At 34.5% G+C, this 15,065-nt stretch overlaps 1 protein-coding gene across 1 annotated transcript; it reads left to right on the forward strand.

Moving 5' to 3' along the window:
- Window positions 1–5,450: 5,450 nt before the first annotated feature.
- LOC131939928 (macrophage mannose receptor 1-like) lies at window positions 5,451–9,367 on the forward strand. The gene is made up of 4 exons (XM_059298463.1): window positions 5,451–5,523; window positions 6,962–7,046; window positions 8,441–8,650; window positions 9,300–9,367. The coding sequence occupies exons 1-4, from the start codon at window positions 5,491–5,493 to the stop codon at window positions 9,365–9,367; spliced, it is 396 nt and encodes a 131-aa protein (XP_059154446.1). The 5' UTR covers window positions 5,451–5,490.
- The last annotated feature ends 5,698 nt before the right edge of the window (window positions 9,368–15,065 follow it).

Raw genomic sequence — 15,065 nt, forward strand, 5'->3', positions numbered from 1 at the left:
TGTGTTTTTTCGATTGTTAACCGGTGTCTCAAGTTAAGAAATTCAATTTTAAACGATCCAGATTTTTAATCCACATGCTTTACATATTGAATGCCCTGCATTGCTTGCCGATCAATTAAACGTGTGCGTTTACGTGTGCGTTTACGTGTGCGTGTGCGTGTGCGTGTACGTGTACCTGTACGTGTACGTGTACGTGTGTGTGTGCGTGTACGTGTACGTGTACGTGTACGTAAAAGTGTACGTGTACGTGTACGTGTGCGTGTACGTGTGCGTGTACGTGTGCGTGTGCGTGTACGGGTACATGTACGTGAGCGTGTGCGTTTACGGGTACGTGTGCGTGTACATTATGTTAAACGTAGCTGCCGTCCCTTAAACAATTCTATATATAGATGAACCCCGTTCACACAAACCCACTGCAGCGTGAAGGTTTAGATTGAATTATCCCCCACACCACCACCCACTACCCACCTCCACCCCCCTCTTCCCCCTCTCTGATGATAAAAAACATTCCTTTGAATATACAAGAGAGTTCAACAATGTAAGATACGTGTGAGCTCGTGACTACTAACCAATCAGAATGAAGAGACACTATTGCTTATTGGTGGGTGTGGCTTGCTTTCTGTCAATCAAACAAACGTAGGCGACAAATCAATAATACTCCTCCCCCATAACCTAAAAGTGCAATACATGGGCGTGTGACTACTGTTCTTAAAAACGGACACTCATAATACTACAACAGTTTTAATTAAATTCGCACTTAGTTAAATTTAATTAGCAAGTTTGATTTGGCACAACTTTATAATGCATGCAGACATACAGTTTAATTAGAACTGATATTCGCGCTCCACTTCAGAAATCGCTTGTTCACCCTGTAGGGACGCTTATGCTTTCAAAATATGTTAACGTGTTCGACGTCATTTTGATATTTGATTGGCCAGTGATTTGACAGACCGTATGATATAAACCGTATTCGCCTCTCTGTGGAATACTTCGAGATTGGAAACTTGCAGTATTGTGGTAAGTTTACTTGTGTATATGGTTATTGTTCCCAACCCGTGCCTGACTGTATGGTTGCGTTTGTTGTGTGATGTTTCTCATGACTAGAATCCGCGTTGCTTTAAGTCTGAGGTTCTAAGCATCACGGGAGAATAATACAGCCTGTATGAACCCCACGTGACCAGCGTCACTGACTAAATGGGTGGCAGAAATGTGTTAATATATTATGTTGATTTAAATACTCCAGATAAACACATATTGTTAAGACAGTATAAGATTAATAGAGAGAAAGACAGAGAGACAGACGGAAAGCAAATGAAAAAAGAGAAACAAAGTAATGTATCTTTTCTGTAGTATTTGTATATCACAAACATGAAAAATACTTCATAAATTTGATCTTGAGAATATTTAACAAATTAATACAATAGTAACACATAAAATTGTTACCAGCCAGGGAGGATAAGTAATAAAATATAATTTATTGGGTTGCGGCCCCTTTGGGACCGCAACTGTTGATGTTATATTTTGCTTGCTCTTCTGTGAGCGACTTTTACCCGTGTTTCATGTCTTGTGACATGGGATTATGGGTAGTTGAAGGGCTACAGTTTTATTTCTTTTTGGCTGTGTTCTACACTGTTTGCTGTATTCTACACTATTTTTGCTGTATTCTACTGTTCTACTGTCCTACATCGCCGATGAAAAACGTGGGGCGCCGTGATTTTCTTACAGTTTCTAATATTGTTGACACTCTACAAGCTCCCTAATAAAAGTCAATAGTATTATCTAATCAATAGTAATATAACTTTTACATCTTATATTAACAATGACAGATAAAAAACTTTTACTTCGGCGCCCCACGTTTTTCATCGCTTATAGTAGAGTGATCGCTTGCATTATTGTGATGTATAGCATTTATTTTCTACTTTTTAGTTCAATCAGAAAACGTGGGTTTTTAAAAACGTTTTTAATGATAATTATTTAACTGTAAGTTAGAGTTTTGAGTTTATTTATTGTACCATTTTGTATAGACCCAGTGTAATTGTTTCTTGTACACTTATTAAAAGGGTATTGACAGTTTTAAGTCGTATTGAGTATCTTCGATTTGTCCTGTTTTACCCCTAGACATCAATAACGAGCTCACGTCAAGTTGTTGTGTACTCATTAGTTGTTGACTTCTATCAGTGCCATCCCAAACGAACCCGGGGTGTTCGCTCCCTCCGCGGCTGTCGGAGAGCAAGCATTACAGGCTTCTTCTGCCAATGTTATAGGGGTGCTGCTTGATACATTGACTTTGAGAACTTCACTTTTCCCTCTGTGGATGTTCAGGCCCAGGCATGTAGAAAAATTAGCAAGCCTGTTGGTGTTAGCGTGCATTCGTTGTTGCGTGTGAGAAAAAAAGGGCCAGGTCGTCAGCAAAGTCCAGGTCATCCAGCTGGCTCCACAGTGTCCACTGTATACCGTTTTGCTTTTTTCTTTGTTGATAACTTCATAATCTAGGGCCTTACCCCGACGACCCCCAGAGCTATACCAGCGGGAGTGTAAACTCCTGGTAGGTTCAACCAAGCTGGGAAGGTCAGCGCGGGTAGGGGTCAGACGAAAGCTAGCACCCCGGTCCTCCAGATTGGGGGTTGGGTATAAGGTCAGCAACCTTATATCGTAAAAAACAACTTGCTACAAAAACGCAGAAAAAGAGAAAAATGTAGGCTACACTTTTAAAAAATAACTGAAATTGTGTAATTCTTCACTGAATTGCGATGAACATCGGTAACTTTTAGTTGTTATAAATATCAACCCTGATAACCAACTAGACCAACTCAGAGAATATAATTCAGCCTGATTGAAACAGACAGAAAGCGAAGGGACAGATCTTAATGGTTATTACCGAGTTGACGTTAGATTTTTTTTTAAATAAGTTACTTTTAATAAAGTACATAATACAATATTTTAAGCAAATAGGTGAAGTTGATACTGTAGGCCTACTCAATGTAAATTCATTAAACATTGATTAAGAATACGTACAGTATTGCTTTTTTTCAGAATTCCCCTTAAGTTGTTTAGAATGGCATTTGGAGTTTTTCAATTACTGATTTCATCAGTGTTGTTCTTAAGCATTTGTCATGGACAAGGTGAGTACAGTTAGTTGGAGTTTACAATATAATATACATTTACAATAAGACATAATTACCCTAAAGAATACTAGATATCATTCAATAATTATGTTCGTTTTATTCTCTCAAGCAACACCACAATATTTCCAACACGGTACCCAACATAAGTTCTCACACCTCACACATAAAATATAACCTAAAATTAGCTCACGCACAACACAGCAAGCTTTATCTCACAATACCCTAAAATTCACGACTCAGCTACATTTCACCTCGATACAGCCCACACCTCCAACGTATTATTTGTTAACTTAGTCTGCGTTTATTACTTTACTTTAAGTCACTTACTCCATCCACAACGTTATTTCCCAATGACAAATAAACCAATCACAGTTAGACCAAAAGAAGTTCGGTACTCCCGTAAGACGTGTGAAATAATGAAATAGATTTTGAAAATAATTAATTAAACGTTGCATTTAGCCTGACTTGTCTGTCAATGTAAGTAGCAAAATGCTGACGGTCCATGAAGCAAGTAAAGCAGAGTTCACCTTTTTTTGTGAAGAAAATAGTGTTCTCGGCACCTTCGCTTTTGCGTTGTTTTTTAAAACAAAGGCGTTTTTGGTAACTATTTGCAATAAGACGCCTAACACATTTAACAATAGCTGGAACTACAAGAATTTCATTGTGATACGATTAGAAAATTTAAGATTTTTTTCAAGACAGACTCAAATCGAAGCAACTTTTATTTTCTGAAAAATTCAAATTACATTAGAATGTTATTTTGGTCGTTGAGGTTGTGGGACTTGTTGTTGTCGTTTTAGAGGGTTTTAAATCCGAATTCATCGTAAGATTATATCACAGACTTTCATTTTAACTCTTTTTTTTACAAATGTTTTTTGTGGTTATACATTCGTTTTATTTTATTTTGTTTCCTTTCACTTACAATTTTAATTTCATTTGAGTTTTTTATTGGTTAAATATTTTGTTTTAGGGTGATACATTTTTTGTTGGTACCTTATTTCTTGCTGATTTTTTTTATTTATATTATATATGCTTCTTAAATTTGATTTTCAGTTTTTTTTACTTTTTTAGGCATCTTTTATTATATTTATGATTGTTTTGTGTGTTTTTGCCTGATGATGTTTTTAACATCTTCTCTGTAGTTTTTCTATCCCTTTACTTTGTATTTAATTGTGTCTTGTTAAATTCACTTGTTAAAAATCTTTCTCTTATTATGTGAACCTATCTTTTAACTAAGCTGTGTAAAGTTGATGGGACGTCCTGTGCCAATAATGTCCGTGTTGTCATGTTTATGTTTGTTGGATGATGTGGCTGTGTAGTTCTGTTCTCTGTGTGTCATATTCCTTGCAGTGTAGTATTAGGAAATGTCATATAGAGTACGGCTCTGAGCAATAGTGGCACCGGTTTTGTGGTTGCTGGAAAGCTGCTGACCCTAGGCGTGTTCAAGTTTTATTTCTATTGACTGGCGGCCTGTCATATGCCTTTATCTGTAGTCTCCCGTCAGGTGGGCGCAGTATGGAGTGCTTTCCTTGTGCTTTATTACCACCTGCACTCAATATTTGCTGCTTTGTCAGCACAATCATTTCCTGAGATGCCGGAATGGGAGGGAAAGCATATTATCTTCATCCTTTCTGTTAGAGTTCGGTACATCTGTGCAGTATATCCTCTAAAGTATTCCTGCAGCATTCTCCCTTGTAATTGCATGTATTACTGAAAGGATGCTAACATCAGTGTCGGTGGTGGTTGATATGTACTCTATGGCTATGATTACTTTCTTCCATATGAGGGTTGTAGATTCTATTAGAGACATTACTTGTTCTTTCTTTTTGTTCTAGCTCATCTAGGTCAGTGTATATCATTGGATGTGTCAGTACCCATTGTGGGATTACAGGTCTATGTATGACTAGTTTGTGTCCCGTGTTCGATGTATTTTGGCAGGATTCTATTTCTATTCGGGTTAACCAGCAGGCACGGGAGTTGAATTTACCGATGGGAATTTCCCATGCCTTTGGATAGCGATGGCTTGAAGGCCGCTGTTGCTGGGTTGGGTACTTTGTGTTTTATTTTAGATCAGTAATTTAATCTGAGTTCTTTTCTGAAGAGTGAGAAGACGATTACTCAAAGAATGAGATCTTGAGATTATTTTCCCCTGTAAACCACTAGGGTTCGTTCTACAACCTCAAAAACAGTCAGAGGTTGTTGAAGTTAGGATTTGTCATAATATGCAGGTTAACGATGCCGGCTTCAGAGTCAAACCATTAAACAGAAAAAATACTTCATAAAGAGGAATGGCAAGTGATGTGTAGGTTAACATACCACAGCATGGCCAGGCTCTTATATATACAATGGAAAATGTCTTCGTTATATGAACGAGCTCAAAAGCTGGGATGACGCGATGGTAAGAATTAACAATAATTATTAACTTTTATTTTAAGAAAAATAGCAGTTGCAAAAAACTTGAAAAGAATAGTAACATGCACGCTAAGACTTGCATGTTGCTGATCACCTGTTTGGTAAGAAGTCAGTTAAGAAAGGCTGATCTTTTGTATGGTAAGACTGGTTTGTTGAGAGAGGCTGATCTTTTGTATGGTAAGACTGGTGTGTTGAGAGAGGCTGATCTCTAGTATGATAAGACTGGTCTGTTGAGAGGGGCGGGTAACTTAAAAGATTAAACTGATCATTTGTTGGTCAGTCAGATTAGAATATTTATGAGACTACCGATATGATACAATTGTGTTGCTTGACATCTTGAGAATGCTAACGATGTTTAAGCAGCCTTCTTCCTCTGCTGCATGATAGCAACTGTAAACAGAGGCGTAGCGAGGGCGGGGCAGTGGGTGAGGGCTGCATCGGATGACATCATTTATAGTTATTAAAATAGTAGTCTGTAATTTATTTTCTTCTTTTTAGTGCATTATTACATAAAAGCTTGTTATTAATATGATTTCATGAACATTTTTAAAATACGTTTTACCTACCTAAACTTTTTAAAATAGAATACAATGTCTTCAAAAATTCTCACCAAGTCAACAATAAAAAATATGTGTATAATAGTGCTGAGTATTGGTACTTTATAAATTCATATATGAGTTTTTCGATAAATGGAAGATATCGTTAAGTACTACTTCTGTTAGACGGAAATTATTCAAAATTTTAAAAAAGGCAGGAAATTATTTTTTTTTACTTTTATTTGAAAATGTGTTTGTCTATCTAAAACAGTACTCAAGTTATAGGCTTTTGAAAAACCAAAAGTAGAATAAGTTCCACTTCCGGTAATAGGAAATCTCCGAAAAGCTTAAACAGAATTACAAAATTGATATAATACTTAAACGTGAAATTTCCTCAACCTAGCTGTAATGGTATTCAAGTTATCTTGTTTACTGATATACACACATTCATACATACACACACAGACAGAATTGAAATATCAAGATTTTTCCTTCTCGATTACGCGTAAAACGCAGAAATTTTGATAAATTGATTTATAATTTCTGCCCGATTAAAATAAATCTTCTATACTACGTATATGATGAAGTACCGAAGTGTAAAACTATGATAAAAACTGTTAAAATTTCATGTGATTTTTGTAAACGATTACAATACTTTCTTTTCATTCTGTATGCAATAAAGTAAAAGCAAATAAACAAGTAGAAAACAGGTTCAGAGCAATTTGGAAATCGTTTTTAGAATTCATACTTAAAGAAATATTTATTGTACTTAAGCAGATATTATGGGGATTCAGTATTAACTTTCACAATTGAAACCATATTTAAAACGCATTGGCAAGTCAAATATTATCTGCCTTAGTTTCATGCTCTATTTGTCTCATCCTCCAGACTTCATGTGTAAACATGGGAGGAACTCTGGCAACAGTAGCGGATTTAACTGAATGGGACGACATTAAATTTTATTTACATATAGGTGAGTTAAAATTAAAATAATACTGCCTGGCTTCGATTAGGTTTTCAAAAACATACGAGAACTTGAATAACAAATTAATTGGTGACTGGCTGTTTTTTTTTTTTTTTTTTTTTGGACTATTTAAAATTTGGCAGTTATGTCAAATTGAAGGTACTCTGGTTAATTTATGTAAACTTATTACTCGCAAGTTAATTTCTACATTTACTTAAGAAAAAAATGATAAATATAACTTAATTTTTACGCCAATTAATGTTATACTTCGTAATTTTCTGTTGTTTTTTTTTTAAATATTATAATATAAATTAAAAATAATTACTTTAGAAAGTTACCATCCTTGTACATAGACGGAATGATGTAGTCGTTGTTTACTTTTTTCAACAACAATTGCTATGCTCATATAACATGTTACGGCATCTAGACAAATCTAACGCCCCTAAGTGGGATTTCTTACAGGCAAAATGTTTTTTTTGTTACCCTCGGGGGTCGGTCTACATCCTTATACAATATCAAGGGGGTTCGTTCGGCAAAAGATTTTTTCGATATATAGCTCTAATAAGGGGAATTCTACTCGCGGCCATTTTTAACACTCGTCTAAAGCGACAGTTTTTCCATATGGCTTTGTCATTTACAGAGGTGCATGCAAAAAATTAGCCAGATCTACAGATGGTAAGCCCCCTAAAACCTTAGTTAAAATTACCTTCTGTCTTCACATAATTTACAAAAATTATATAGGGAAATACGGCTCTTCAGTTTTGACCATTATACAGATTTTTCCCAGATATGGCGAGTTTTTTCTGATATCCATAGGCGTTTTTTTTCCGACCTCACAAAATATCAAGGATTATCGTTTGGCAAAAGTTGATTTTTTGATATATAGCTCATATAAGGCGCCGGTCAGTCGAGGTCAATTTGACCCTCCTCATCGTGGACTGGGGCCGATCGACAAGGTCTCCATATTCTGTCGGCGCGAGGCAAGGGCCTGAAAAATTTGAAGCTCCTGCGGTGGTGGGAAGTGCCCTAACCGTCATCCGACCACTTTAGGATTTCATGCGTCATCAAACGGCAAGTAATTAAATCGGATCGATGTGTTAATTTAGATACGTGTTGTAATCTGAAACCTGATTTCATTTTTTTATAGCAATACATAAGTATACAAAGTTTTACAGAATCGTGTAGATATTCTATCGCATATTCACAATCTTAAAATAAATAAATCCTTGACATTCAAATTCAGCAGAGTAACTAGAACTTTTTTATGCTTGTTATAGAACATATTGACCTGCTATTTTAATTGTCATTTATACCATTTAGTTCTTACTGAAGTTTTAAATCACTGTACGACTTGTTTTTAAAACTGACTTTTCATTGTTAAAGAGTTCAATGTAAACTTGCAGGTCCTGTCAACGTCTGGATTGGCGCCAACAAAAAGATGAATAAAATAACTTATGTTTGGACTGACGACCTCAATCAAGCTACAGAATTAAACGGGATGTGGGCTGCTGGCTATCCGAAAAGTACAGCTGGATATGACTGTGTTTTTTTGTTGTCAGAGGCTTTCAACGATCCTTGTTCAAATACATACAGTTATCTTTGCATGGAACCAGGTAAGTGTATATACATTTGCATGAATTAATATTAGTTACCGACTTTTTATCTTAATGAGGAGGGTGAGTCTCATAAGATATTTGGCATCATTACCCAATTCAAGTATATAATCGAACCTTTACTCCACTAATAAAATACCGAAGAGTCTGTCCATTGTATATAAATAATATAACTAATTGGCTTATGTCGCTAAAATATGTAAAAAGATCTCATTAGCGACCAAAGCATATATAAAAGAAAGAAAATTAGTTTAATTTTTCCTATTTTCAGTGCATTAAATGTTCGTTGCTATAAAAAAAAAAACAATTGTTTGATTATTTTCTACTTTTTAGTAATTGCTAATTCATGAATTCGACGACGCGATTAAAAATAGTTCCTTTAAAACACATAAGCAGATAGCGATACCTAACAGACGATTATCTGTCAGCAAACAAACAAACAGACGTTTCGAACTAAATAGAAACTTGTAAAAAGGCAGTGACTGTTAGATTTTAGAGTTGTCTCTCCTAGATGAGTTGGTGTATCAGACTATGTAGCTTCGTCTGCCCAGGTGATCGAACTAGGATTTTACAACAATAAACTTTACTAACCCGACCACACTAACCACTGTTTCCATTCTAGTTATGACTTTTCTACAATAATTTTCAGCAGTATTCTACTCCTTAATGATGATGGAATGTTCCCCAAATACTCTTCATACCATTCCTTTGAAATGATATTTGTAACTTTCAACATATAACATGTATCACGCACTTATTGTAGAGGAAGATTGCTTTTTTGTATGGTTTCTTATTGTCGATAGATTTCCAGACTTTGTAAATTACAGAATACAGTCAAGTATTCGATTATCTGCGAGAAATCAGTTTTAGTTGTACACCTGAATTAAAGTATCTATTTCAGAATATTCAGTAAAAATTGTGTTTTTAATAGTGTTGATAACACTTAACAAAATCGTGTGTCTTGTGTTGTTTTCTGTTTTTTTTAAAGTATTTCTTAACTAATTCTTTTATTATTTAACGATTTTCTTCAGACCATGGTACCACGAAATGCGATATACCTGCAGCACCTACAACAGCAGCGACTACCACAGGTGTGATTACAAGCACAGCCGGAATAACACATGCAGAAACCGTAGTTCTGTTTCAAATTTTCAGCGATTTCCAGTAAACGGAAGTGGAACTTATTCTACTTTGAAATTTTCAAAAGTCAATATCTTGATTACTGTTTCAGACAGATGAACGAAATTTTACTTAAAGGTTAAAGATTTAGTTTTCCGCCTTCAGGTATATATGAATGGCAGTGGTATTGACGCGTACTATATATTATGCACCAACGCACCATTCAATCCATCCCTAAAATCTTGATTTTAGTTAATAAGATTGTTTTAGTACGACCTCTATTAAAATCGTATGATTCTTTTACTAGAGTTGTTATAGAAAGTATTGTACTCGTGCAAAAAAAAATAATTTACAACTCCCTGAGTAGGAAAAAAATAGTTTTGCAATTTGTCCGTATGTCTATGTGTGTGTATGTATGTGTGTATGTGTGTCTGCAAACAAGATAACTTGAGTACCGTTACAGCTAGATTGATGAAATTTCATATATAAGTATTGTATCAAATCCGTAGTTCTGTTTCAACTGTTCAGCGATTTTCGGTAAACGGAAGTGGAACGTAATCTACCATGAATTTTTCAAAAGCCTATATCGTGAGTACTGTTTCAGATAGATGAACGAAATTTTACCTACAAGTAAGATATCTACTTTTCCGCCTTCAGTCAAATTTTGAGTAATTTCCGTTGAACGGAAGTAGTAATTTACGCTATTTCCGATTTCTCAAAAAATGCATGTGAATTTATAAAGTACTAATAATATTCTGCACTATTATACACATATTACTTACCGTTCACTTAGTCGCAATTCTTTTTTTCTACGAGATTCTATTCTATTTTCAAAAGTTTATATAAGTAATTAAAAATCATGTCTATATCCAGAGTTGCCATCCCCCTTAGTGTTATATAAGAATATTTGAGAAAGTTTAGGGGAGATCACTCCCGGTTTATATAACTTAAGATGGAAGAAAAAATCAAAACTCAAAAATAAACTTTGAAACTTAAGAAATGATTTTTTATGAATTAAAACTATCATAACAATATACAAATTATTTAAGTTTAATTAATTGTTAAACGAAAACACTTATCGAAACATTATTTTCTCGCTGCATTTCAGTTGAGGCAACTACCGAACCTCTGATTTCCACAACAAGACGTCTGAGTAATTATTGATTGAATTTTTAAATGAAATACAACAAGTGTAGCTTAAAAAATAGTTCCTCTTTTTGCAATAAAAGTACCCGCGATTTATTACTATTTTTAATTTTAGGAAAACATTGCAAGAATGGCTAAGGACATATCACTGTCGTGCGGTAAGATGACAACAATAGTTATGATACAGTCTATGTAATCATACTAGATTAAAAAAATCTTTTTAAAAATATGGCAAGCGAAAAAAGTATAGTTACAATTATAAAAATCAAAGCCGCATGAGAACCGTAGATTACACTCAATTTTATATTGTATATCTAGTAAAACAATATCAGTTAGAACAATTGTTTTCCATGATAAAAATGCAAAATAGTGATCAATGGTGTATAGCGTAGTATTGTATTTAAATTGAAAATATAACATCCCCAATCACCACAACACCCTGAGTCTACTAATCCAAATTAAAAATTAAAGTGTTTGCTAGATTATTATTATATTTCTAGTAATCAATTTGTTTTTACTATTTCTAGCCTTAATGAAACCGGAACTGATTGTGTACTTACTACACGAATGCTATACAATGTTGATTGAAAAAATGCTTTCTTGCAACAAAAAATTTGGAACCGTTTGGAACCAGCTTTTAAGTCTATGTAGATTAAAGTCATAATTTTAAAATTATGTCCTGGTTGAAAACTGTAACACATTATGGTAAATGTTCCGGCAAATAAAAAAATTTAGACGTTTCTGTTCCGTCAAGTAGTTTAATTAGCCGGCTAACTGGACATTTTTTTAGACCTGTTGCAGTATGTATAGTTAAACAATTTAAAATGATTGAGTAAATGCCATACAGACGTAGTTCTATTACCACATTTGTCTTTGTCCTCACAAGCTGATGAAACTGTAATATCAATGCGTACATTCGAAATTACATGACTGAAGAAAAATATTAATAAAACACCGCATAATCTACCAAATTAACATAATTTGATGAATGGCTTACATTGCGTAAGTCAGATGAATTATAGAATAAGCAATGAGATTTCCAAAAATTAAAGGTGGTGTATTTTTAGTTCTGTCTGAAAATGTAAATACGATTGTTTTGCAGCGATGACCTATGTATTATTTTAAGCTAAAATTTAAGAAGGAATTAAAACATAGGTGATGAATCAAGAAATAATTAAACGATTGAGGACAAATCACAGTTTGAAAAATTAGTTCTTCCTAATGATAAATTAGATATATAGAGTTGTAGGCTCATTTTTCGGTATAACATAAAATATGTTAGATTGAAATATATATTTGCTATATTTATAAATGTATTAATGTATACGGCGAGTAAGATAAATTATAAATTAGTTTATAAATGTGAATATTTTTAATATATTTCTTCAACAGGAACATGGTATGCCGTCGAGATCACATAGGGTGATCGCTTTATATTGTGACATCGTTGAATACTACACTTCCCTATTTTCAGTCGATTCAGTAAATTTTAACTAAGATTTTTTTTTTTTTATTTTAAATTCTAAATCTCTTTTTTTAAATATATAAAAATGTAAGCTTATTAAAATATTTCGTAAATAATATCTTATTCAAATAAAGTTTTCTTCGTCACAATCAACTCTTGTTTTATTTTGAAATATTGTACTTACGGTTGCAACTGTAATTTAAAATGAAGCACTTATTCTTAAAAATACAATTAAATAGCGTTTCATCACATTTCACAAGCATGTCTAAATCATTTACTTCTTAATATCAAATGTTCAAATAGTTGCGAAACACCTTTTGATTGAACCTAAAACGAGGTAAAACATTTTTAAAATACACCTATTTTTCTATTAAATTACCTGGAAACGCTATTTATTAAAAGACGCTTTAATACGTGAAGTGTTTACAGGCACTGTTCTAGTCTGGTTGTATCTAAAAAATGACAACCATGAACGTGAAACAAAGAGACATGCAAGGAAAGATAAACGAAATGTCCATTATGTAAAAACAAAAATGTCAGAAATATTCACCCAACTGAGAGGACAGTACAAAAATGAAAATGGAGTATCTCGTTATTAATTATACCTTTATTTTATTCTTCTAAGAATGGTTATATATTTTAAATCAATAGCAAATTCAACTAAGAGTAGTAATTTAAAAACAATATGTAATATAAATTTTAAAACACACTGAAAAAAATATTCAAGATTTATAATTCTAATTGTTATATTAAAAACGCACATAAGGGACTATGTATAAATATATTAACATATTTTTATTGAAATTATTATTTTTTGATTTTTGAAATAATGGACAGAATTGGAATAATATTGATATAATTCGGTGGGTAAACGGAGGTATGAACAGAAGAGCATACACAAGTAGTATAGTAGGTCCCCTTTGGCGCGTAAGAGGAGGAGGAGGCGAGGGGGAGGAGGAGGATGGGGAGGGGGAGGAGGGACAATTGTTGATTATTTTGACCGTTATTAATTGATTTTTGCCCACCTGTTGCATATTTTGACCGTTATTGATTGATTTTTCACCACCTGTTGATTGTGTTTATTCGTTATTGATTGATTTTTCACCACCTGTTGATTTGTGTCCCTGTTTTTTTTATCAACTATTGATTGTTTTAGCCCGTTGTTGATTGTTCACTAACTAACTGTTGATTGTTTTGACTAGTAGGTTATTGTTTTGATCGGTATGTTGACCATTTGACCACTTGACCACTTGTTGTTCAGATGTTGTTTTACATTGTTTTATTAACGGTTATCATAGAGGAGGAGGAGGTTATTGTTTTGATCAATTGATCGAAATATTGACCAGTTGACCAACTGACCAGTTGTTGCTCAGATGTTGTTTTACATTGTTTTATTAACGGTTATCATAGAGGAGGAGGAGGGTATTGTTTTATATATATATATATATATATATATATATATATATATATATATATATATATATATATATATATATATATCAGATGATCAGTTGACCGGTTGTTGACCACTTGACCAGTTGTTGGTTGTTTTTATTGACCTGCCCGACAGTCCGGCTTTAACAGTATATCGTAAAGTATTATTTCCCCACCCCCAGTGGGGGTGTGGGTGGGGATGATGCGGGTGAAACCCGGGGGCGGGTGGGGAAGGTGGTAGCAGGTGGTACCCCTTCCCTTTTGTGTGTTGCAATCTCATTCTCCCTTTGTCTGACGTCTGTGTAAGCATGTCCTTTTGTGTGCCGCTACTCGCGTCATACACAAAGGCAGGTGCCCTACCCCATTGTCTAATCCAACTCACGCGCCTTTACTATCGATTTTTTTTTAAAGTCATGTTTAAACATGTTGACCGTATAAAATCTTTGTTGAATAGGACTGGTGGATGTCGAATTCTACTCGTCTTAATATAAAGAGATACATCACGTGCCAACACTCGGCCGGTATTGACCCCACTGGTGGTTTCTACTTGCTTGTTGTGTTTATGGCTTGCGTTTATTTACACATACACATTCACACACACACACACACACACACAACTTACACACAACTTATATCACAACAAAAGACTGCGCAAGCGTGAAACAGGCGAAATAAAGAAATTAGATTTTTTGATTTTATGTATCAAGCAGGTGACGAGGTATGTTTTTGTTTTTAAACCAAGGATTGCAGGGAGAGTTCAATGACCTCCACATCTGCGTGACCCACGCCTGCATAATTGGACCACGCGTTCATAAAGTATAAATTCAGACGAAATTTTACTCTAAACACTACTTCTCAAGACTGCAACTCATCTTCACGTCCATCTAACTAGTGGACACGGTATCACAAAGTATATAGTCCGTATGAAAGTAGCTAGTTTGAAACGAGTCGTCACTTTGGACCAAGGCGCTTTTGGGGTTTTCAAAGCCTTTTGTCCGCCGCTCAGCTACCCATACAATGGGTATTGTCCTCACAGAATACAATGAGCGGCCGACGCGTGCCCGTGTTTCGCTTGTGCGTGGAATTTGTAAACATTACTACATGCTAAATGTATCCAAAATTCTATACGCAGACACCGCGGGTGTGAACAAGGGAAGGGTGGACGCGTGCCATTGTGTACTGCATACCATGATTGACGTGCGCGTGTTTTAACACTTACGATTGGTCCCGAGTTTAGCGCCGTAATTTTTA

Source organism: Physella acuta, unplaced genomic scaffold (genome assembly GCF_028476545.2).
Source record: "Physella acuta isolate Inbredline_101_S28 unplaced genomic scaffold, ASM2847654v3 ptg000302l, whole genome shotgun sequence".
Classification (NCBI taxonomy): Eukaryota; Metazoa; Mollusca; class Gastropoda; family Physidae; genus Physella; species Physella acuta.

Bases quoted from the DNA above. Each gene is read 5' to 3' on its own strand.
- LOC131939928 (XM_059298463.1), top strand. From the start codon at position 5,491: ATGAACGAGCTCAAAAGCTGGGATGACGCGATG. The intron at 5,524-6,961 runs GTAAGAATTAAC...CTCATCCTCCAG, and splicing joins AAAGCTGGGATGACGCGATG to ACTTCATGTGTAAACATGGG. The intron at 7,047-8,440 runs GTGAGTTAAAAT...GTAAACTTGCAG, and splicing joins TAAATTTTATTTACATATAG to GTCCTGTCAACGTCTGGATT.